Source organism: Populus alba, chromosome 4 (genome assembly GCF_005239225.2).
Source record: "Populus alba chromosome 4, ASM523922v2, whole genome shotgun sequence".
Taxonomy (NCBI): Eukaryota; Viridiplantae; Streptophyta; class Magnoliopsida; order Malpighiales; family Salicaceae; genus Populus; species Populus alba.
Window position 1 is genome coordinate 19,669,693 of NC_133287.1, and position 25,274 is coordinate 19,694,966.

The 25,274-nt window shown below is 32.2% G+C and overlaps 3 protein-coding genes across 3 annotated transcripts; 2 read left to right on the forward strand and 1 right to left on the reverse strand.

The window, feature by feature from the left end:
• Window positions 1–361: 361 nt before the first annotated feature.
• On the reverse strand, window positions 362–3,305 carry LOC118060032 (UDP-D-apiose/UDP-D-xylose synthase 2). The gene is made up of 9 exons (XM_035073120.2): window positions 2,828–3,305; window positions 2,637–2,729; window positions 2,398–2,505; window positions 1,733–1,847; window positions 1,518–1,651; window positions 1,327–1,428; window positions 1,145–1,237; window positions 905–1,040; window positions 362–811 (listed from the first exon to the last, which is right to left on the reverse strand). Exons 1-9 carry the CDS (start codon window positions 3,101–3,103, stop codon window positions 699–701), a joined length of 1,170 nt encoding a protein of 389 aa, XP_034929011.1. The 5' UTR covers window positions 3,104–3,305; the 3' UTR covers window positions 362–698.
• A 13,285-nt stretch (window positions 3,306–16,590) lies between these two features.
• Window positions 16,591–21,231, forward strand: LOC118060023 (putative phospholipid:diacylglycerol acyltransferase 2). Its single transcript, XM_035073108.2, has 6 exons — window positions 16,591–17,049; window positions 17,555–17,779; window positions 18,416–18,699; window positions 18,917–19,253; window positions 19,781–20,049; window positions 20,344–21,231. The coding sequence occupies exons 1-6, from the start codon at window positions 16,606–16,608 to the stop codon at window positions 20,825–20,827; spliced, it is 2,043 nt and encodes a 680-aa protein (XP_034928999.1). The 5' UTR covers window positions 16,591–16,605; the 3' UTR covers window positions 20,828–21,231.
• Window positions 21,232–23,815: 2,584 nt separating this feature from the next.
• On the forward strand, window positions 23,816–24,786 carry LOC118060015 (uncharacterized). The gene is made up of 4 exons (XM_035073098.2): window positions 23,816–24,014; window positions 24,097–24,205; window positions 24,323–24,384; window positions 24,559–24,786. The coding sequence occupies exons 1-4, from the start codon at window positions 23,895–23,897 to the stop codon at window positions 24,670–24,672; spliced, it is 405 nt and encodes a 134-aa protein (XP_034928989.1). The 5' UTR covers window positions 23,816–23,894; the 3' UTR covers window positions 24,673–24,786.
• Window positions 24,787–25,274: the final 488 nt, after the last annotated feature.

A 25,274-nucleotide genomic window follows, 5' to 3' on the forward strand; every position in this document is an offset into this window, starting at 1 on the left:
TTGTATGTTCTCTACTTGGAACAAGCCAATTTCCCTCTTAAATACACAATAGAATAAATAAAACAGATTGCTCTCGAAGAAATCCCATCTCACGTAAAGAAACACAAGGAAACATGATTCAGATGGAAGCTTCTTTACTAGTTTGCTCATCCTCTACAACACCACACGCGCTCTCTCCTGTCAACAAGGTATTTTGCATGGTGGACATATCCATGTCTAGAGTTGTGTGGCCAGGTTCCATGAATCCATTTGCTTTCTCTCTCTCTCTTTTATTCAACAAGATATTTGCATCGAAAAAAAGCATGTCATCGAATCATTCTACAGACGCAAGCTCTGACAGGTCAGGATTTTGCAAACAAGGTAAAGAAGCTTACAAGATTGAATTAATAAATAATAATTTAAGAAACATAAGTTTGATCGGGTCAACAAATTAATACAACACTTCCCTAGACCATGCTCAAAGTGACAAATTACAATGACACGGGCATAATTGCCCATCAGAATCTTCTCGAGGTTTAACATTTTGAAAACACATTCCTGAGCTACACTGAGCTACCGACACCAGAAAGCCAAAAATTGTAATGTATATCGAACCAACCATTATGATATACTTAAGATTGCCTTAAAAAGAATTGAAACACTTCGCTAATTACCAGCCCATCCAGGAATATCCCCTTCATCGTGTCTCATTTATTTCTTCAGCTGGTTGTGGGTTGTGACATGACCTTCTTGATTGCCTCGGCATACGTCTTGTGTTGATATGTGAGGGTTGAATCGAGCAAGTCCCACAGAGATGTCTTGGGGTTCCATCCTGGTGTCCACCAAACAAATGTCAAGATGACATTAAACATCAGAAAGTAGAGTTGACGAAAATTGAAAATGCAGCCAAGAAAGAAGGCAATACCAAGTTGTCTATTGATTATTGTCATGTCTGGAATTCTCTTGTCACTATCGTCATATCCCTCACCGTAGAACTCTTTGGAGCTGACATCAACTGTTGGTTCCTCCAGAGCAGGTTCTCCACTTACATTTGCGTAGACCTGTTGCAAGAAAAGTTTGAGCATCAATTTCAGGATGCAGAGACGAGATTAATAATGTAGTCGCCTAACATAAGCCGAAAGGTAACATCAGAAAAATTCCACACCGCTGTCATCATTTCTGCAAGCTGCCTCACAGTGACTTCATTGTTAGGGTTGCCAACGTTAAAAATATGACCATTGGCCCTGGAAGGATTTTCCTATATGAAATATAACACTGTTAGATACTCCTTTAGCATTGAAATATAAATAAAAAAAGGAAAGAAAGAGGGCATAGCTTAGCACGTACAATCATCAAGAGAACAGCCTCGATGGCATCCTTAATATAAACAAATGTTCTCTGGGATTCGCCACCATCCACAAGCTTGAGCGGCTCCCGGCGAAGAAGAGCCTGGGGCAATGAAAAATGGAGACATCACAATCAAAGAACCCAAAGAAAACAAATGAGCTCAAGACCCATGCAGAAAAAATTAGACTAACATTGCTAAAGCAAGCAAGAACCCGAGGAACCCCCTCACTTGGGCCATCAACACCGGGAATAAAATCCATTCTGGGTCCAATCCAGTTGAAAGGCCTCACGATGGTGAACTCAAGTCCATTCTCTGCACCCTCAGCTGTCATCATTAAGAAAAGAAATCAGAACAAAAGGTCCTAAATAGCTCAAAATTGCCAGATCATAGGTCAAGATTGATTACCATAAACTAGCCTCTCAATCAATTGCTTTGCACACGCATAAGACCATCTCTGCTTCTCAATGGAACCGAAAATGCAGGGAGAGGCATCTTCTTTAAGCACATAATATGCAGGATCCTATCACATCGTGCCAAATAAAATCACTCATCTCTAACTACAACCATTTCATAAAAAATTAAATAACAGAGCAAATCAAAAGGTCAAAGCAACTCAAAATCACAACTTCCGTAACTCGCAACAGTCAATAATAGAATGACTATAAAACAAGTTCACAATTTTATCAGTTTCTAACCTTCAACACTCCAGCAAAATAAAAAAATAAAAAAAAAACCGATGACACCTGACACCATTATACAAGTTCGACATGAACAAACTAATGAAACAGAAACTTCTCATCCGCAATCACACCTTCCATTAAGCTAAATATGATCATCTTACCTATATAAAACATTGACACAGAACCAAACCCCTCTACCTACAAATGCAAGCATATCACTAATGCAGCTTGATCCAAAAGGATCTGCTAATTCAAACATTAAAATGTTAACGCATTTCAAAGACTTTTCAAAATAAACCCACCGACAAATGCTTCTTCGATTACACATTTCAAGAAAGCACGGAGACATGAATATAATTCGCGAAAACGAAAACGGAAGCGAAATTTTACCTGACGAAGAGGACTGTCTTTAGGAAGAAAACTCCCAATAGTTTTCCCATACACTTCACAAGTCGAGAAGTGAATCAGACGCTTCCCATTCTCTGAACAGTACTTCACCTAAAATAATTCAAAAAAAAAAAAAAACAGCAACGATAGAATCTTTAACAATTTCAACCGATCTCGAAAACTACAAAAACAAATTCAACCGAAAACGAAACACGAAACTTAACAAAACGCAGAAGCATTACCACAGGCAGCGCGTCGATAAAGTTGCTATAAATAGTATCCAAAGGACGCGTATTATAATCCGCTGGAGTACAGATCGCAGCCAGATTTATCGTCTGAACCACACATTACCACAAAACAACACAAATCAACACAACGATTAGATACTAGCGCTTGATTGCAGCTTAATGACTAGAGAGGTGAAGACGAATACCAGATCTGACATCTTGATGAGGCCTTCGAGGCGAGAGTCGTGTTTGATATTGATACGGTGAAACTGGATCCGGCCAGCCCAAGGGAGGCTGTCCGGTTCGAGAAGGTGCTTGATCTTGTCATTGTAAACATCAAGGGCTAAGATCTTGTGTTGAGTTTCGTTCAAGATCTTCTCACACAGGTGGGACCCAATGAAACCACCAGCACCGATCATGCAAATTGTTAGCGGATTTATTGGTTTTCCATCAAGATCAACCCTCACCACTGATGATGCCATTGCTAAAAATGAGAGGGAGGGAGGGAGGGAGCTCAGAGGAGGTGAAATGAGTGTGTTTTTCGGAAGAAGAGAGGGAAGGGGTGCGGTTTATATGGGAAGGAGGGAATTTGTTGATGTGTTTTGTATACCCGAATTTGGACGGGGACTGTACTCGCTGTGGATATGATGCGGGACGCGGTGAAATAGTGGATTTTAGGAGATAACAGCTGTTTTGTACATGTGCGGTAATCTGATTTTTTGTTTTTGTTAATTTCTTTCACGGTTGAAGGATTGGGGAACAAGGTGGTGTTTGGCGCCCGCGTTTCAACCTGAATTTAAAAGAATAATTGTTTAAAATTAAAATATTTTTTTTTTTATAATGTGCTAATAATATAAATAAATTTTAAAAATAAAATATATATAATATTTTGATATATTTATAAATAAATAAAATATAAAAATAATTATTATAGTATCTCAAGCACCCCGTATAAGATAAACCAGTAATTAATTATATTTTTCTTCAATTGATCTTTTGTTGTAGACTTAAGGTTGTCATTTTCATGTGTTGCTTAAGATGGGTAGAATTAACATAATATTTGAAAACATGGTTGAAATTTAAAATATTTTTATATTATTTTGATATACTGATATTAAAAATATATTATTTTAATATATTTTTAAATAAAAAAAACACTTTAAAGTATAGTCTTTATCACATTCTCAAACATCAATGGAAAGTACTAGCAATTTAGCATATATATTTTTTGTAATCATGGGAAGATTGTTTAAAAATAAAGCATGAGTGAGTATTAGAAGAGATATAGTTGTGATTTATCTTGTGCTGCTAGCTTTTTTATAAACAGGAATTACATGTATGAAGCTGTGAGATTTTAAAGTGCAATGGGAAAACAAAATTTTCAACTATTAATTATCATCAACTATGTATCCAATTGTTTACTTAGTACTTTCTTATTAGGCATGTATTTGATAAAAAGAATTAAAATGCATGTGATTTATATGGTAATTGATGAATCAAGGTGACGTCAATTTCGGTCAGGATATTTGAAAGTGTAATAATAATTTTTTAAAAGTATTTTTTAAAAAATATATTAAAATATATTTTTTTATTTTTTAAAAATAATTTTAATATTAATATATAAAAAATATATAAAAAATTAAAATTTTAAAAAACATGATTTTAACATAATGTTCCACATTCCACAAAATTTTAAATTTTATTTTACTAAAAAATAATTTTTTTATGTGTTTTGTATCGTTTTAATACACTAATCTTAAAAATAATTTTTAAAATATAAAAATTATTATTTTAATATATTTTAAAAATAATTATAACCACATCTCAAAATACAGATATGTTCCCAAACTGTTAGGGAATAGTTTAATAATTAATATTAATATCAACAGCAGAAGATAAATTCGCGAGCAGCCAGAAGTTATGACATTAACTGTGATTATTTATTTAAGCAATGATTAGAAGAAGAAAAAAAAAAAAAAAAAGGGGAGACGCGGGATAGAAGTTTCGAAACACGAGAAAGGAGTAAAAATGGTGGCATCAGCGGGAGAGCATCGAATGGCAAGCAAGCCATGTGAGTGGCTTCTTCCCAATGAGCTGTCTATCTATTAGGCTCACGTGGGTTTCCGATTTTTGCATATTCCGTGTCAGTAGAAACCACAAGCCCCACCCGCCCCCGACCCCCATGCATTCTCACCACGCTCCAATCCCCGTGGAATCTTATTTCCCAGGAGTACCTTTACATGATTTTATTCTTTCCTTTATCCACTCGGATAAATAAATATCGCCAAGATAACAGCGAAAAAGAAAGAGGAGAAAGAAGGGGTGTATCTCTAATATTTCATATATCTTTAGGACTAAACTTAAATTTTATTCAAAGTTCGGGTTGCCACGATCCCCATGGCAAGAGCACCTCTTCTGCCATCGTTGGGTGATATACATGGTTTTTAAACCCGATTAAATAATCGATCCAATATAATAATTGAGTTGCGGGTCAAATAAATTAACCCAGATCAACAAAAAAAATCATTAAAAAAACCCGAGTTAATAAAAGGACTGCTATTACTCCACCTGTGATAATCAAGTTGATTAAATCAACAAAACATCACATACCATTAATGGATATAAAACCATCTTTTCTTTTTCAATATCAGACATGAAACCTCTCACCTCTCCTACGAGACAAAACAAAACAACATCATAAAAAAGTAATGTACAGATCCGTTTGAAAACATTAACTTCGATATCAAGAATTAGTTTCGGTCACTAAACTAGCACTCTATACCCATTAGGAAGAGGCACCAAACACCTTGGATATGGATTTTTTAAAAGGATTTTGAGGTAGTGGGGTTAGATTTTTAGAGATCTACGAGAAAGAATGTGAGAGATTGAAAATTGTTTTGAGCATAAGAAGAAGATAGTGGCGGAAACAAGTAACGTAACAAGAGCAAAGATGAAAGGGTATTTTCTTTCTTTGATCATATTTTGAACACCATATGCTTTCTTTTTATGAGCTTTTGAGAGAAAAAGAGTTTAAGCAACTAGCAAGGATTGAGATCCACAGATTTTAGCTTGGAGACAAGAGAGACAATGACTTTCAATTAAATTGAGTGTTTAGGCCAAAAAACGATGTCGTTTTATATATATATATATATATGAAAAAAACAACTAGGTCTCAGCTAGATTTACCCGGGTCGTCCGGGTTTTAACGGGTCAAATCCCCATATGGTTTTATCTTCAACCCAACACCGTTCCAGGCCCAAGTCGACCCGCTAGGCCGGGCTGGATTTTAAAACATTGGTAATATGATAATATTTGTATTTTAAAAAATTTTTGTTAAAAATATATTAGAATATTTTTTTTATTTTTAAATGAATTATTTTTTACATTGATACATCAAAATGATCTGAAAACATAAACAAAAGCATTTTCAAATTTTAGGGGAATATCGTTTGAATCCTATTTCCAAACACACTTTAAAATTGATTGAAATTACGTTCTAAATATTATTTTTAGAGCCGGTTATGCATACGAGCAACCTGGACGAGGGCTCAAAACCCCCATTAAAAAAAATATCCAAGAACAAGTAAGGTATATTTATCAATTATGTTTTGTGAAATGAAAATTGTCCCCTTACTCTAAATATCAAATAAAGATTGCTTGAGACTCCACTTGTTAGGCATACATAAACAAATAATAAATAAATATTTTTATGAATATCAAATAAAGTCTCATTTATAATTTCGCTTAAGGCTCGTATTCACCTTAAGTCGGCTCTGCATTTCTAAAAAGTTGATTTTTTTTTGTTTATTTTTTTATCATTTTAATATAATGATATCAAAAATAATTTTTTAAAAATAAAAAAATATGATTTTAATATAGTTATAATAAAAAAATATTTTTAAAAATAACATGAATCACCAGTTTATACATTGTTCGGGAACTTGGTGCAAATCACGTTTCATGAAAATTCAAAAAAAAATTTGCTTGGATTTTTTTTATATTTTCAAATCGTTTTAATGTACTGATATCAAAAAATAATTTTTAAAAATTAAAAAAATTATTTTAACATATTACTAAATAAAAAATAAATTAAAAAATAACAATTATTTTACCACCAAACACCCACTTAAACTAGCTACCAAACGATTGTCATAATACACATCTCCTTGTATGATTAAGACCCAAATAGAAGCTCGGGGAATGACGGTGACAGTTTGATAAAATATTTATTGCCTTTCCTTATGATTAAGACCTTAAAGGCTAAAAACCATACTTGTCAGCTGGATACAGAGTTGATGTGGAAAAGAAAAAAATCACGAGTTATCGGGTAAGATATTTTATTAAAACGAAATCTTCACAAGAACCCAATTGATATTTATCAGTTTAATATATTATTTGAGACAGACGTGAGGTGACAAGAACCCAGCATGGTTATGCGTGTGACTGTGAAATTCCCCCTTGTAAAAACGTTTATTTTCACAAGAACATGATCCTTGAAGAGTTTTTTTTACAAAAGAGTTGCTTTTTATTTTTTTAAATTTTTTTATTTAAAAATATATTAAGATAATATATTTTTTTATATTTAAAAATTTAATTTTTTAATATCAATAAATTAAAAATCAATCGGCACGTCAATCTCTCCCTTGTTTATTTTAGAGCCTATTTAAAAATATAATTATGATTATTTTTTAAAGTTTTTTTATTTAGAAATACATTAAAATAATATTTTTTATTATTTAAAAATTATTTTTGATATCAATATATCAAAATAATCTTAAAAAATAAAAAAATATTAATTTAAAATAAAAAAATTTAATATTTTTTAAAAATATTTTTAAAATACAAAAACAAACAAAAAAATTAAATTCTATATTATCACAATTGTTTCTGTTCACACAACACTTGCAAATAAGCTCCACACGAGGAAGCACACCTCATGGACCTGTCTCAACTTTTTCATGACTAGGACTCTTCAATCGAATTCCATGTTTTTTAATTGATAAATTGTATTTATATAACGTGATGTTTATTTATATGTTTTTGTGCCCTTACTTTAGCAAATTTCACCATAAATTTTTTTAATTTATTATTTTAACCATATATTAAGATAAATTGTTAAAATTAATCATGTGATTTACACGTGAAAAACACATAAAAAATTTATTAAAAATATAGATCAACTCACGTTTCCAAACACAGAACTATTCTCGTATACAAATTTCGTAATTGATTTTGCTGAGTTGGTTTGTAAATTCATCATATTAAAAATACATGCAAAGATAAAATCTACTTAGTTGAAAATATAAATATAAATTAAAAATTTCGTACCATATAAAGACGAACTCAATCATTAATTCAAAAGAAACATCTAGCTATATTTATCATGGTCGGCCATCACATAGCCATTTGTAAAAAAATGGAAAGTACTTTCATATCACTATATATGCATAAGAATCACAGGTCTTAAATCTCATGTGTACCCAATCTTACGTACAATGGCCCACACCGAATTCTGCACCAAAGCACCGACACGGAAAATCTAGCGTCGCTAAGACCACGCGGTGCTTCTGGCGCGTGTTTGAGGGTTCCGACAGAAAGGAGAGTGACCTGTTATTGGACCATAGTGTCCACTGCTATAACTGTATTATTTTCTCTTCTTTTTACTTAAAGGGGGAAAACTTGACTGGGCCATGACGAGCTTTGGAAGAAAACAGCTTGATCCATTACTTGCGAAACTTACTGGGCTAGACCCATCTATTTCCTTTTTTAGAGTCGGTGAGGAAAAGCGTGCTCATTCTTGCACTGAGGATATTTGTGAGTATGTGGGTTTAAATAATTTTTTATTTGAAAATATATTAAAATAATAATTTTTTTATTTTTTTAAAATTATTTATGATATAGCACATCAAAAATAATATAAAAATTTTAATTTTAAATAATTTTTTAAATTAAAAAAAAAAACACGATTCCACTGTGTTTCTAAATACTGCCAATGTATTTCATGAAAGTAGCCTTTTGCACCAGGCCGTAGCTGCAGCTGGATTAGTTTTTTTCTGTTTAAAAACGAAGTAAATATTATTTTTTTTAAAATATATTAAAATAATATTTTTTATATTTTTTTATATTAATACATGTAAACAATTTAAGAACACTAAAAATAATATTATTACAACAGAGAAAAGTGAAAAGGGATATTATTACCATATTAGACGTTTCAACAGTTTAATAATGCGATGTGAGTGTTTCTGATATAAAAAGTATTTCTTATTTATTAAAGTATCTTATCAAGACTTTTTTTTCATGTTTCTGATATTAAAAAATGTCAAAATCATAATAAAAAAGCCAGGCTTGTAGTAATCTGAAAAGAAAGCCTGAATTGATTTTTTTTATGCGAAGAACATCATCATAAACAATGATGTCAAGATGTATATATTTTTTGTTCGTTTTAAGATTTATTGGTTACAAAAGAAAGACAGGCATCGAGCAACTCAAGATTTTCACTCTTTGAGACACCGAGATCCACATTTTCGGTCAATTTGTTTGAAAATATCTCTTACCGATGCCCGCTCATAATAAAAATATCCGTGTTTTGCTGTAATTTAGATATTTTTTCTATAAAAATAAATTTTATATACAAGTATTTTGATGTGTTTATATTTATTTATTTATGAATATTTTTAATTAAATAAATTGAGAATTATATGTGTTAATAAATAAAAAATCAAAATATTTGACCTCACAACATGAGCCTTCGACCTGGTTGTATTTAATAACATTGTTTATCAAAATTAAATTTTTATTAAATCAAACGATAATAGAATAAACACATATGAAATTGATTGAATAAAAAAACATATATTATGTAAGGTTACAAATATTGCAAATATTTTTTTATTTATATAAAACATAAAAGAAAAGGTTATATATTAATTAAAATAAAATCTTCAAAAAATAAATGCATTCAAAATAACTAAAAAACAACTGTTATTTAAAAGAAGTTAAAATAAAAAATAAAAAAGAGAAGGAACATTAATGTAAATATAAATTAAAAAATTATTTTGAAAAAATACATGTAAAAAAAGCATCAATAAAAAAAATAGAAGAAAAAAAGAAAAAGCTAGGCCAACGCATCTACCTATTTACCAAGGGAGCGTGCTCTTGGGCTCTTAAATTTATCCATGATAAATGGAACGGATGACATGTCATCCACCCCAATTTTCTTTTAAAAAAAAACTAAGTTAGACAATGTATTGTCTGATTTTGCCTAAACGATGGTAAAAAAATTAGGGCTCAAGCTTTTTTGACACAAAAACTCATTTTTTTAACTTTTTTTTACCTCAATACACATAGAAAACATCTTGAATATTTTGATAAACTCATTGCTAGTTGAACTATTTGACACAAAGTTTAAGTGTTTTAGTGGTCGAATCTATATCAATGATATTTTTCTCTCTTTACCGTTAAAATTTAACGACTTTCTCTCTTTTCTTTCAAACTAGAAAATAAAAAAATAAAAAAAATAAAGTTTTGAACTAGAATTGATTTTTGTTAAGACTTCAAAAACTAGAAGGACCCAGTTGTTATAATTAGTAAAAAATAATGACTAAGTTGGACATTTCTTCCATGCCAAAGCATAGTTATAACTTTCAACACCACAAATCAAACTAGAATATAACCAGTGTTAGATTTTATTTCAAAATAATATATTTTTTTAATGAAATAATATCAATTTTTTTAATTAAAAAACGACATGATTTCATTGCTTGGATTGAGTTGTGAAATCGCTGTTACCATATCAATTCTTAAACCTGGTGTTGTAACTTTGTCTAAATTCAAGTGAAGGAAACAGGAAGAAAGCCTCGATTCATCTACAGAATTGATTTCGCTCATGCTTTTTGATATTCCTTTTTCTCTCCTCTCCTGCCACCGAAGATTTAACTTTTTATAAAGGGAAAACCTAAAAGAGGGCACAATTTAAATAATAAGAGAGGTCACGAAACTTCCAGGAACGTTTCGAAGATCCAAGAATAGCAGTTAAATCACGATTCGGCTGTGTAGAAGTTTCGATTGTAGAAAGTAGTTCTATCAAGAGTTTTCAGGCATTTTTCTTGTTACCATGGGACATAATTAGGAATAATTACATCGAAAGTGTCGGTTAGAACTGGTGAGGGAATCACAGGATACAATGCATTTGTACACGCTTATATGCGAGAATTAGTACAAGGATACTCTAAATCTTAAAATCATCAAAATTAGCACTATCATATCGAGAAGTTATAAAGAAACTGATTTTGCTTTTGTGTTATAGTAAAATGAATGATTGGGTGATATTACTAGCCAAGGTTAATATTCAGGTCAGTCGAAGTATATTATTTATATTTAAAATGATATTGTTTTAATTTTTTAAATTTTTTAATCTTGATCTAGTAGATTTTTGACTGGATCTATCAAGTTGTACATCAACCTATATGTCACTTGGGTTTGGTCATTTAATGTAAAAATCGGTTTAAATTAAAACTTGATTCAAATCAGGCTTTAGGTTATAAACTTATCTGGGCAAATCATTTAATGTATATCTATGACTTAAACTTAGAAGACATAATTTTTTTTAACTATCAAACGTATCACTTTTTGAGTTATTAGCTATTTAACTCGTGCTTCGCTATGATGAGTTATATTGTTTTATTTTAAATACCAGACATGCAGATTGCTTCAATGTATTTTTTCACATAAAAAAATTTAAAATATAAATTAAAAAGCTTATACAAGCATCTAGTTAAATAAATCAATTACCATTTATGTAAATAAATGAAAAAAAAAATCATTAACAGTAATCAAAAGAGAAATAAAAAAAATTAAAGAGATTAATGTAGATTAAGATATTTAATCATACAAAATAAAACATTCACCTGATTGTGTTCTCTAAATTTATTTACTTAAATCAATAAAAAATAAATTCACACCCTAAAAAACTCATGACCTAAAAAATAAACACAATGCCTAAAAAACAATTATTATTTAAACCCAAGCTCTAAAAACAATTATCCAAGGCCGAATACATCAATAATATTATTTGAAAATGGATGTTTTTTTTTATCTTGAAAGATAAATAAAAGGCCAAATCAGTTTCTTCACCAATGTCCTCTTCTCATAAATTATCTTTATTCTCGGGTGCAACTTACTAAGATCCTTCAACTTACAACAGTGTAGTAGAGGCGTTACAATATTTGTCACTGACTCGACCATATATCTCTTTTGCAGTTAACAAAGTCTGCCAATTCATGCACAAACCCACCGACAAACACTAGACAACAATCAAAAGGATTATTTGGTATCTAAAGTTTTTGATTTATTTTGGACTACTTATTAAGCCAAACAAGTCAACACAACTTTATATCTACTCTGCTGTCGACTGGGTGGGCTGCCCAGATGATCGAAAGTCCACCTCAAGTTTGTGCCTGTATTTTGGTGATAACTTAGTCTCATTGAGCTCTAAAAAACAACAAATTGTGGCGTGTTTAAACAATGAATTTGAGTACCATGCAGTTGCACATGGTCTCACTAAACCAATTGTATCAGCCAAATTTGCCTTCCACATAGACAAGCTTAACGTATATTCATCTTCGTCATATTATGAAAATGCATTATGCAAATGACGATGCATCAACAAATGTAATTGCAGATCAAGCCAAATCAACAAGTGTAATTGCACATTGATCCTAGGAGTTAATTATTTGCTTTCCATGTATATTTCATAGACTACACAACTGTAATTAATTCCTCAATAATTTGTACAGTTACTAATATAAATATACATCATCTCTCGCTGAACAGAATACACGAGAGTTTCCAGCATTTCTCCTTGATATAAAATTACAAAAATTAAATGATCATGGAAGAAATTGAAAATAAAATCTAATTAGAACTAATCAATGTTATTAAAACAATTATAATTAAAAAAAAACTAAATCAAAAGCAAAAGAAAATTGAAGTGTTAGATTAATTTTTTGCATGGACAGCCCACAATTCAAAAAAAAACAAAAGAAGCAAATTGATATAAGCCTGACCAAACCATTATTTACTGGGCTACCCAGAAAAAAAATAAAATCAAAACGAGTCAAATGATCCGGTGCAAGCGTAATTGATAATAAGATCAGAGTCCTTAGCATGCGCTGCCCGCAAACAGTGCAGCGGCAACAGTAGATCATGTAGCTAGAGACAAGAGAATAATTCAGCAGCCCTTAAAATCCAAAAAGAAAATGCATAAATACCTTAATATATCAAATCGAAGATACATAAAATATCTATGGATTTTAGCTGGTAGCATCATCAGCTAGACGAAACAGATCAACTTTGTACTTAACTCAGTGTCTCCTAGCCTGGCACTGCCACTTGAGCACAGAAAGCTTGACTGCTGTCCTGTCAGAACATGAACAGATTCTGAGTTCACCTGCAATGCTGCAACCACCAGCAACCATCCCTGTTCGTGGAAATTTGTCCCCTCCCGGTATTGTCCTCGGCCGGAGAATCAAATCTGTAACTGAGAAGACACAAAGTAAAGATAAGAAATCAGAATATAGGCATGGACAGATTTTATAGCATAAATAATAATATTTTTTATTTCTGCCAAACTTGGGGTCAAAGACCGTAATCCTAATGCTCGGACAAGCTATAAATGCCTGCAGACATGCATCCTTAACTGGCATGTTATACACGGACCACATGAATGGATATGCCATGTGGCAGCTGCCAGGACAAGTCGGAGAGAAAAAAGGTTACAGCTTTTAAAGTAAACAATATCTGGTAAATATCTGGTAGTGGTGTGTTTGAAATTGTAATAATAATAATAATAATCTTTTTATTAAAATATTATTATTATTTTTAAAATATTATTTTAAACATCAACTTATTAAAAAATAATAAAAACAATCATGGTTTTCTTAACCCAGCACAGAGATCATGACGTAACTATGGCGCAAAAAAGCCTGTTGCACGTACAGCCGCAGTGAAGCTTAGTGGAACAATAACAGGTGGATTCGTGAATTTATTTTTTTAAAAATTATTAATTAGATTTTTATAAATTTTAATACCGTTAAATATTTATATATTTGTTAATTCTATAACTGCAAGTTTAAAGTGACAACTTTTAAAGTAACAATCTTTTTCACTGTGTTTGGAAATTTGATAATAATTATTTAATTTTAAAGAATATAATTTAACTAGTTAAATTTTAGATTTATTTTTTAAAAATTACTAATTCAATTCTCACCATTCCTAAAATAATTATAAACTTATATAATTATAAAATTGAAGTTCATAGAATTAATAGAGCTATCCGAATACCTATGTTATCTTGAAAAGGAAAAGAAATAGGATTAGTCGAGCTATCCGGACACCTGTGTTATCTTAAAAAGAAAAGGAAGAAGTCAATTTTGTCCTTACACGGAGAGAAATAAAGTGGAAATCCATCCCTTCAATCACTTGGACAACGAGAAAGGAAAATGAAAGCTGTCCAAAGCTCCATGAAATATCAATCTCTGAAAGCATCATCAACTGCAAGAAAGCTGAAGACTTTCATGTGCTTATATTACAGTTAAAGTGTAAGATACTTTAAAAAATGAGATCAAACAGATGCAAATATTATAGTATACTTTCAAGAAATCAAATTTGAAATGAAGACTCTGGAACGAGTCCTTTTCAAACCATTTGAGAGCTTACATGTTTACTTCGTTCATGGCCGACACAACTTATTAGTTTTAGCACTTAAATTTGTGCATTGATCATTACCATTTTGTTGCGATTAAAAAAGATTAGGTCTAGAGTAATCGTCATCTTTTTTAAGTTAGGTAAGTCTCTAATTTCTAAGATTTTATTTTATTATATTTTCTTAACTTTTTATGTAGTGTTTTGGATTGTGATAACGGTTTTTTTTAGGTGTTTTTTCGTTTGAAAATGTATAAAAATAATAATATTTTGTATTTTTTAAAATTCATTTTTGATATAAACATATTAAAAAGATGAAAAATTATTTTTAAAATAAAATCAAAAATATTTTTTTTAAAAAATTATTTTTAATGGCAAATAAAAACACGTTATTAATTTGGTCTTTCTTTAAACAATAAATAAAGGTATCTACCTGTTTGGAAGTGTGATTGCGATTGTTTTTTAAAATGTTTTTTATTAAAAAATATATCAAAATAATATTTTTTTTATTCTTTAAAAAATTATTTTTAATATCAGCATATCAAAATGATTTAAAAATATCAAAATATATTAATTTTAAAAAAATAATAAATGCATCAAAAACACACTTGAAACATCAATCTCACTTGGCCAGCAAATAATTTGAAAAACATAAATGCATCAATTTAAAACTTGAAAAATGCTTTAAAGATGCTTCAAAATAATTTAAAAAACATCAAAATAATTTAAACACTTTTAAAAATGGAAAATCACACTAGCTTAAATCAGCTGTCCCAGCAAACCCTATTAAATTATTAATATATCAATAGTAACATCTCTCTTTAATTAATAAATGAATGCATCAAAATCACTTGGCCCAGCAAAACCTTCTAAGATATTAAACCCTATTAAATTATTAATATATCAATAGTAACATCTCTCTTTAATTAATAAATGAATGCATCAAAATCACTTGGCCCAGCAAAACCTTCTAAGATATTAATAGGCACGGATTACCGTCATATGTTATTGGGCACAGCTCTAACAAAATAAAAAATCAAATATTTTTTTAAATTAGTTTTTAATCGCAAATACAAACACGTTATTAATTTGATCTCTCTCTAATTAATAAGTAAATGCATCCAAATCAGATGTCCCGACAAACCCTAATAATATATCAATATGCTCATCTCTCTTTAATTAATAAATAAATGCATCAAAATAACTTGGCCCAGCAAACCCTACTAAGATATTAATAGGCACGGATTAGGAAGAACTCCGTCATATGTTCTTGGGCACAGCTCTAATACTACCAGAGTGCTTCTTCTTGCAAGTTCTAGTGCAGTAGTGAGGGTCCACAGGCACCACCATTCCAATGGAGTCATATTGACAATTTGGGGTCTGTGTTTTTCTTGGTGTGTGCTTTTCCCATGATCGGGGCTGCAAGACGTTGTCCCCTTTGGATTCCCTCTTCTTCGCTCAACAGTAAGCACAAGCAACATCTCTCTCTCTCTCAAACCCAACACTACTATTCTCGAGACTTGCCATTTTAGACAAACTCCAGAAAGGTTTCCCGTCCTTTTTCTCTCTGGCTTTCCTTCCCAGTCCCTGACATCTCTTTTGTTCCCATACAGAGAGAGGTGCAGTAATGGTGTAAATGACAGTAAGGAGAGACAGCCACGTGATCGACCAGAAAGAACCCCAAAATGCTTACTATTTAAGGAACGGCTCTGTTGCGGGTGAAGGCCACAAGACAAATGCCCTACTGGTCTGGCACGTAAACAAGCCTGTTCACACACTTACACTTGAGCTTTACACTCCCTTGGTATCATCTCTCACAACTGGCTAGCTCCAAAAACTCCCTTCTTTTTCACCCACCATGCCTGAAGAGTATTGAGAGAGATGCTAAAATTTCTCTCTAATGTCTTTGTTTTTATCGGATTGCTAGGTAGCCCAGTGTTCATCGCTAGTGCTTCCACAGACACAATCATATCTTCACCTTCACCACGTGCTCTTGCCTTTTCTTAACGGGTATCTGAAGCCCACAGCCCTCTTTGCTCTATAATTCACTACATTTGCATTCCTGTCTATTTATCTAACCAATCGATCTTACAGTTTTCCTTAAAGGGTTGTTCATTGTTTCTGTTATTCAAGGCGAATCCTCAGTAGCTAACCAATCTGTCTGACATTTTTGTACTACCAATGAATAGAAAGCTGGCCCAGTCTTTCATTTCTAAAAAGGGGTTGTTTTGGTTCTTTCTTTTGGTGGTGAATAATTAGTTTGAAGTGATTTTAGTCTTCAATGGCTTCAATTCTTCGGTTCCGAAAGCTATGTTATGTAGAGCCTGTGAAATTTCAGTCCTTTCAACCCCAAAAAATCGACAAGAAAGAAGAAACTGTTGCCACCGAGGCCAAAACTGCCTTGGAAAAAAACGAGAAGAGGAATAAAAGGCAGCCAAAGGAATGGAGCTGTATAAACTCTTGCTGTTGGGTAATTGGGTACTTGTGCACTACTTGGTGGCTTCTTTTGGTCTTGTTTAACTGCTTGCCAGCTACATTTCCAGGCTTTCAGGTCCTTGAATCACCTGGAACAAGACTTAAACTTGAAGGCTTGACAGCTCTTCATCCAGTTGTTTTGGTGCCTGGCATTGTCACTGGAGGACTAGAGCTGTGGGAGGGCAAGCCTTGTGCAGAAGGTCTTTTTCGAAAGCGACTTTGGGGTGGTAGCTTTACTGAGCTTTTTAAAAAGGTTCGTATTGTAATTGAGAATCACATTTTGTTCCATTTCATGCCTTAATTCTGATAACATCTGTGAGTTTATAGTGTAATTTGTGTCGATTGTGTTAGTTTAAGCACCTATTTCTTAATGCAGAACCAAATTTGGTTCACTTTGTCAAACCCCCTCAGCATTGTGTAAGTACATTTTTTGGGGTCATTTTGTGTTTCAATTGGATTGCAATTGTGAACTTATGTGGGAATGGTATCAAATGTTTTAGACCACCGTGCTGGTTGAATAACCTGTTTCTTGACAGGCGAGGTTATATATCTTGACACAGTCGAATTACATCGTAATTTTTTTGCTAAATTTAATGACAAGTTTGAATGCTCATTGTAGAGGGTTTTGGACCTCTATGTTTAGTTGGAGCCTATCCTTGCTTTATGAGATTGTTCTTGCAAGATTAAATCATTCATTGCTCCATCAGTTCGGTAATCAGATTACTGAATTTATATGTGAACTGTGTTGGAAATTTAGGCCATTGTGTTTGCTGGAGCATCTGGCTTTGCACAATGAGACTGGTCTTGACCCTCCAGGCATTCGACTACGTGCAGTGCCAGGGCTGGTTGCAGCTGACTATTTTGCTCCAGGGTACTTTGTTTGGGCTGTACTCATTGAGAATTTAGCAAAAATTGGTTACGAAGGGAAGAATATGCACATGGCAGCGTATGATTGGAGACTTTCTTTTCAAAATACAGAGGTATAGAGGCTCTTCCCCTGCCTTTAGTTATTCACTAAATTGGGAGGATTAGCACATTATACTAGTCGTGACTCCGATAGCCAGCTTTTATTGTACATATGCGCCACTTCATCAAGTGAAGTAGAATAGCCAGCAGTAATCATTGTGTAAATGGTTATAATTTTTCTAGAACATGGTTTTAATTTGCAGTTTCAATCGAGGTAAAGTAGATCATCATGGATATTACGTAACAGTCATGATTTTATCATACATATTTAAAACTTAATACCTGCAATTAACTCCAAACTTACTTGAGCAATGTGGAAAAATGCTTTAAAGATGCTTCAAATCTTTTTCTCATAACACCGAGTTCCTTTTAATCGCAAATTGTCACAATGTTTATGTTAGATTCCTTGAAAAGAGTATTTTTCTAAATAATCTAACATAAATTATCTTCGTTGCAAGCATGCTTATGTGTCCCATTACAAGTTTTCCATGTCATGAAAACAACGCAGAACCATTCTGGTGTTATTCAAAATCCTTTTGATGTTTCAGTTTCCCTCCCTGTTCATGTTCCTAAGATCCTGATCAGCAATTTTGTTTAAGATTAATTTGAATCTAGTCTCCACTAATACATTTCTAATTGAGGATGAGCAGATTCGGGACCAGACACTAAGTAGATTGAAGAGTCAAATAGAGCTTATGTATGTAACAAATGGCTATATGAAAGTGGTAGTGGTGCCCCATTCCATGGGGGTTATCTATTTTCTTCACTTCCTTAAGTGGGTTGAAACACCTCCTCCTATGGGAGGCGGTGGTGGTCCAGGTTGGTGTGCAAAGCACATAAAGGCAATCATGAATATTGGTCCAGTATTCCTTGGTGTACCAAAAGCAGTCAGCAATCTGTTCTCCGCCGAAGCCAAAGACGTGGCATCTTTAAGGTTAGTATTTGCAACCTGTCTCTCATTAGATGACATATATCTAGTGACTATATGCCTGGATAGAGCAAGCTAGTACAATTTGTTCAACAGACAACGCACCTAATGGTCCATCTCAGAGTCGGTCATGTAGTTTTTTTCACATGAAGTTCACAATATTGTAGAATTATAAAATAAGAAAAATGTACTTATCTGGAATGCTTTTGTGTGGACAATGCAGAGCTATGGATCCTGGTGTTTTGGATTCTGAGATTCTCAGACTTCAAGCCTTGGAGCATGTAATGCGGGTGACTCGAACATGGGATTCAATAGCATCATTGTTACCTAAAGGAGGAGAGACCATCTGGGGTAATCTGGATTGGTCTCCTGAAGAGGGGCATGCTTGTGATTTGTCAAAGAAAAGATACTCGCAAGCTTCTGCAGGTGACAAGGATACAAATGACAGTGATGTGAAGATGGGTTTTCACGTGAAAGAATCAAAGTACGGAAGGATCATTTCTTTCGGGAAGGAAACATTGCAGTTATCATCCTCACAGCTTCCCTCTGTTGATACAAAGGTACTCTTTTACTGATCTTGTTACTTCTTACTGTGAGAGTTTGCTAGGTTATGAGATAAATATCTATGGAATCCTTCATCTGATCGATGTTACATCTTCTTAACCATCCTTGATACAATATCACTCATTTTCACAAGAGGCCTATAGCCTTGCAGTAAGGCTCCCACCTATGCGGAAACAAATTCTTCATTTTCTTGAGAGAGAGCCTTTACTTCCGGCCAAAACAAGATCACTTAACACAAAACAAGATCTTAATACGTTGAACAGAGAGAGCCTTTACTTCCGGCCAAAATTTTGGACTTCAAAGAAAAGAGGCTGCATTTCATGAATAGGTTGCTTCTTCGAAGTTTATTGAAGTGAACAATCAAAGATTGTATCAATTCGCAGATTGGAATTCGTTTCTATTCGCGCTCAATCTTATTAAACCCTGTTTAATAACAGTGGAGATCAAGCGATCCTTTAATTTGATTTTGGAGAAATGTTCTTTTCATTTGCATACATAGATGTTGATAAAGATGCTTCAACAGGAATTTTTGGGCACAAGAACCAACAAGAACACTAACTCAGCATGTGGAGGAGAGGTTTGGACCGAATATGATGAGATGTGCAGGGAAACCATCCCAAAAATTGCAGAAAATAAACCTTATACAGCTAGAACTGTTCTTGATTTACTCCGTTTTGTGGCTCCGAAAATGATGCAACGTGTTGAGAGTCATTTATCTTATGGGATAGCCGACAATCTTGATGATCCTAAATATAATCGTTACAAGTACTGGTCTAACCCACTAGAGACCAAGTGAGTACAACTGTCCTTCTGTTTTGTCTCTCTTCATTTAACCATCCATGCAGATTTTTTTTTTCACGTTTCGAAATCTTCCACATACATTCTTAAATAGAAGACATTTTTTTTTGATAAAGTGGATGGGTTTTCTATTTACATTTTTCTGAAATTCTTTTATCATTGTTTTACTATATTTGCTTTTTTAAAAGCTAGTGTCTTGATGTCCTCTTTTCCGTTTAGTGCATAATGTCCAATCTTATGAGTTGAAGCATAAATCTTGATGGTGTAAACGTTGGGATTCTGTTTCAGGTTACCTGATGCACCAGATATTGAGATATACTGCTCATATGGTGTTGGAATCCCCACCGAGAGATCATATATCTACAAGCTATCACCAAATGATAAGTGCAAGAGCATTCCATTCCGGATTGATAGCTCAGTTGATGGAGATGAAGACAGTTGCTTGAGAGGTGGAGTATACTTAACTGACGGTGATGAGACTGTGCCGGTAATAAGTGCTGGTTTCATGTGTGCGAAAGGGTGGAGAGGAAGAACCCGGTTCAATCCATCTGGCATCGCCACCTACATAAGGGAATATCGGCACAAGCCACCGGCTAGCCTCCTAGAGGGAAGGGGTCTGGAGAGCGGAGCACACGTGGACATTTTGGGAAATTTTGCTCTAATCGAAGATGTCCTTAGAGTTGCTGCTGGGGCCACTGGTGCAGAAATTGGAGGTGATAGAGTGTATTCCGACATCTTCAGGATGTCTGACAGGGTAAATCTCCGGCTATGATCATTTTGCACGAATTGACACCGCCAAAATTCACCATAACGCAGAAAGTTTGCCACAAGGCTCGGAGAGAGAAGAATGGAGTTGCAGCATCGAGCCTTGTCGTAACAGTGATTAGTAGTATCATATAGTTAAAGGCTGTGGAGTTCTAGTGATTCCTGGATCAAGAAAAGCAAGTACTTTGGAGGCGAAGGAAAGGTACACAAGATAGCGGAAGAAGCATTATCTTTAGCAGCCTGCAGGAGTTTCCAGCTGAGGTTTGGACAAACCAGGCTGCGCAATCTTGTCCTTGTCCTTCTCCTTGTTTTCCTTCTATCATGTTAATAAATTAAGATGAACATCATGAACTAATGAACTCTATGATTAGTACTCCTACTAAAATATGGATTTGTTTTTGTTTTTTAAAATATTTATTTTAAAGTATTTTTTTAAATTATATTAAAATAATATATTTTTTATTTTTAAAAATTTATTTTTAACATTAACATATCAATAATCTAAAAACACTAAAAAATTATTAATTTAAAATATAAAAAATAAAAAATAAATTAAAATGCAAGAACAAATAGGTTTTAATTTATTATTTATTTATTTATTTATTGTTTTTATTTTTTATATAGTATATTAAAATAACTGAAAATATTAAAAATATTAATTTTTAAAACATAAAAATAACATGCTCTAATTTATTACTTATTTATCTCTCTCTCACTTCTATTTACTGAAAGTGTTTTACTTTACCTTTCTTTCATTAAAAAAAACAAGCCTACGGAAGAATATATTACTAATAATTATTACAAATAGCCTCGCAGAACCCTTCAAACCAAATTATTTGTTTCTTGACTAAATTATGATTTCACATGGTGGCTTGTTCAAAATTATAATAATCTTTTTTTTATTCAATTGGTGAGCTTGAAAGAGGTAATTCAATGTAATATTGTTTTAGAAACACTAAAATTAAAGAAAAAAATATTTTTATTTTTATTTTTTAATTTCAACATTTCATTCAAGAAATTTCTGAAACTATTTTATTATATCAATCCTTAGGATTTTGTTAGGTAGAATTAGATAGAAAATTTGTGTTATGGTTTATTTATGGACATAATATAACAAAAAAATTCAAGTTCTATCCTGAACTTAAAATTCTTTAAAATTAAATTTTTTTATCTAATTTAATGTATATATCTTGATATATTATTCAACCCAAACATATAAATTAAACTAAATTAGTTAAAATTTACACATTTTTATCTACCTGGTACTTCTTCTAATTGGATTGAAGGCATCAAATGTTCTTTTACAGTGATTAAAAAAAGTTGTCAAGACAGTTATAAAATAAGTTAAGTTTAATTGAATTTTCATATATATATATATATATATATATATATAACAAGTTGCCTCCAAGTTGAGTGTAGAACTCTTCAAACCTAATTATTTGTGCATTGACTGGATTATTTGTAAGATCATGATGTATGGATATTTTATTTAATGTGAATTATTACAATCAATAGCTGGTGAAGAACCCTAAGAAAAGGTGGATTGGTTTTTGTCTCTTATGATTTTTATTTAGAAATATCTACCGTTGCTTTTATGATTTTTATTTTACAAATATATTAAAATAATACATATTTTTTATTTTAAAAAAATATTTTTAATATTAGAATATCAAAATAATTTGAAAACACTAAAAAATATTAATTTAAAATAAAAAAATAAAAAATTATTTTTTAAAAAGCGTCTTTGAAACGTAAAAACAAACAAATTCTAATTTATTACTTATTTATTTATTTCTTTTATTTTTTATATTAACATATCAAAATAATTTGAAAATATTAAAAAATATTAATTTAAAATAAAATAAATAAATAAAATATTTTTTTTAAATTATTTTTTAAAACACAAAAACAACTGTACTCTAATTTATTACTTATTTATCTCTCTCTCACTTAAAGTGTTTTCCCTTACTTATCTTTCATTGAAAGAAAAAAAGCCTGCGGGAGAATATATTACTAATAATTATTACAAATAGCCTTCAGGTTGATCGCAGAACCCTTCAAAACCAAATTATTTGTTTCTTGACTAAATTATGACCTTGAATTTTCATAACAAAAAAAGTATATATAATAAATTGTCTCCAAGTTGATTGTAGAACTCTTTTTGATGCCCTCCCCTTTGCATGAAGGGACTACATGGAGTGTTGTAAATAAATAAATATATAATTTTTTATTCAAAATTGATTTTTTTATATGTTAATAACAAAAATAATTTTAAAAAATTAAAAAAATAAATTATTTTGATATATTTAAAACACATTATGTAAGGCTGCATATATTAAAAATATCATCTAAAAATAATGTTTATTTTATTTTTAAAAAAAATCATCCATAAAAAGAATAAAAAAAACTTTTCAAATTTAAATACATAACTTCAAAAGTAAATATCATTTAAAAAAATGCTCTTCAAAAAAAATAAAAAAGAAAAAGAGTAATAATTTAAATACAAATTAAAAATATATAGATAAAAACCATTAATTAAAAAAAATTAGAAAAAAGAAATCAAAGCCATGCAAGCTCGCTTGACCCATTTTATCACGTTCCCTCAATTAGATTTTTTTAAAAAATATTATTTTAATATATATTCAATTAAAAAATATTTTAACAAATAATATTTATTATATTTTTCAAATAGATCTTTCGATCTTGGTCTCACATGTTTTTTATAAATTTTAAAATGCATTTTTTGCACGAAAATATATCAATATTTTTTAAAAATGGTGATTTTAAAAACATTTCTGCACCTCGTAAACAAATGGTGATTTTAAGAAGGAAAAAAAGGAGAAAGATGGGTACAGTTTGAGAGAAAACGGTCAGCTTGAAAATGTGACTGGTCCAGTTTGAAGAACAATTACAGATAAAGGGACTAAAGTAGTAAGGAGGAATAATTACAGGTACCAAACGCACCTTACCCCACATCTTTATTTGCCCTTCGAATAAAATAACGTTTGAATAACTCGCCAACACAGTAGAGTAGAGAAGAGAGGGAAGAGGGAGGAATCGGTGGAGACCAGGAGATGGATTACAGTCTAGCAGCGCTTAAGCTACTCTGCGTCCAATTGAAAGGCGCCAGCGAGACTCCTTCTCAAAACGCCTTGACTCTCGGCGGCATTCTCTTTCAACGTGCCTGGTTACAGGTTCCTCCTCCTCTTTTTATCGGCTCCCCATTTACCCCTCTTCCACTTCCCTTATGTAATTCCTTTCTGCTGTTGTTCTCAGGGGATTTTGGTCTCCAACGACGGCGACGGTCGTCTCCTTCTCGATGACGGCAGTGGTGTCATCGAGCTTTGCCTTTCTCCCGACTTCCGTCTCCGTCACTGGGACTCGGGTATCACTTTTCCCTTTCTATTTTTTTTATTTTGGCGCATTTTAGCATATATTGGTGCATTTTAGCATTGACCGCTGTGTTTTTCTTGGGTGCATTTCGGAATTTTGGATTGTACAGGGATGTATGTGATGGTAGTTGGAGGGTACTTTGTCCGTCATGGCGAGACCCCTATGATTAAGGTAAATTTACGAATTGATCCCCCGAGTTTTAATCAAATACTTGCGAACAATTCGTTTTTACATAGTTCAATAGAACTTACTACTTGATCCACCTATTTTCTGTCAAATACCTGCAAAGAATACATTTTGTTCAGATTTTGATCATGTGGATAACAGTTTATTTTCAAATTCTAGGTTCATAAGATGGTTGATCTTTCGGCATTTCCGGATCGAGAAGCAATGTGGTATCTTGAAGTTATGGAGGCATATAAGCTCTTCTACCAGCCCTTAATTGAAGAGTTTATGTGATTGCTTAGATTGTTTGTTCAGACAAAGGAACTGCAATTCTAGAACTGCGAAATTCTTGCAGATGCATTCATGTTCATAGTCTTGAAATATCATGCAAATCTGAGTTATGGTTTATGTGCCTGTGCGAACAATCTCTTCTGAACCACCATGAAAATAGGGGAAACTAGAATACATGGAGGATAAAATGTGCAAACCTGCTTTCCCAGTTTGTAGCATAAATTTGCATGACCTAAAAATCAACTTTATAGAGCTGGGATCAATTATTTCACTACACCTGATTGTTGGATTCTATGTTTCCTCACGGTCCAGAGAGATTTCATCTTAGCTACAGCATGTAGCCATGCACTGAGGGACCTGTGTTGTGTTCCTGCCGCATGAGATTCCCTGAGATATTGGGGCATTAATGGAAGTGTTGCACACACAAACAATATGGAAGATGGACCACTGATTAAGAATACTGACTATTCTCATGAGCTGCATCAGAGTTGAGGAAAAAAGAGTAGAAGAACGTAGAGTATGGTGTGCATAAGTTTTTCAAAATCAAATTGATGTGTTTCTAATACAAGTTCAAGAAAAATAAGAGAACAGGATATTGCTGTGCT

What these genes read in the sequence shown, in the direction of transcription:
- LOC118060032 (XM_035073120.2), bottom strand. Translation starts at nt 3,103, where the DNA reads ATGGCATCATCAGTGGTGAGGGTTGATCTTGATGGAAAACCAATAAAT. An exon ending in AAGACAGTCCTCTTCGTCAG is followed by an intron (nt 1,848 to 2,397) that starts GTAAAATTTCGC and finishes ACGATGTGATAG; the next exon opens with GATCCTGCATATTATGTGCT. An exon ending in GATTGAGAGGCTAGTTTATG is followed by an intron (nt 1,652 to 1,732) that starts GTAATCAATCTT and finishes TAATGATGACAG; the next exon opens with CTGAGGGTGCAGAGAATGGA.
- LOC118060023 (XM_035073108.2), top strand. Translation starts at nt 16,606, where the DNA reads ATGGCTTCAATTCTTCGGTTCCGAAAGCTATGTTATGTAGAGCCTGTG. An exon ending in TTTCTTTTCAAAATACAGAG is followed by an intron (nt 17,780 to 18,415) that starts GTATAGAGGCTC and finishes GAGGATGAGCAG; the next exon opens with ATTCGGGACCAGACACTAAG. An exon ending in AAAGACGTGGCATCTTTAAG is followed by an intron (nt 18,700 to 18,916) that starts GTTAGTATTTGC and finishes TGGACAATGCAG; the next exon opens with AGCTATGGATCCTGGTGTTT.
- LOC118060015 (XM_035073098.2), top strand. Translation starts at nt 23,895, where the DNA reads ATGGATTACAGTCTAGCAGCGCTTAAGCTACTCTGCGTCCAATTGAAA. An exon ending in TCTCCGTCACTGGGACTCGG is followed by an intron (nt 24,206 to 24,322) that starts GTATCACTTTTC and finishes TGGATTGTACAG; the next exon opens with GGATGTATGTGATGGTAGTT. An exon ending in GCGAGACCCCTATGATTAAG is followed by an intron (nt 24,385 to 24,558) that starts GTAAATTTACGA and finishes TTCAAATTCTAG; the next exon opens with GTTCATAAGATGGTTGATCT.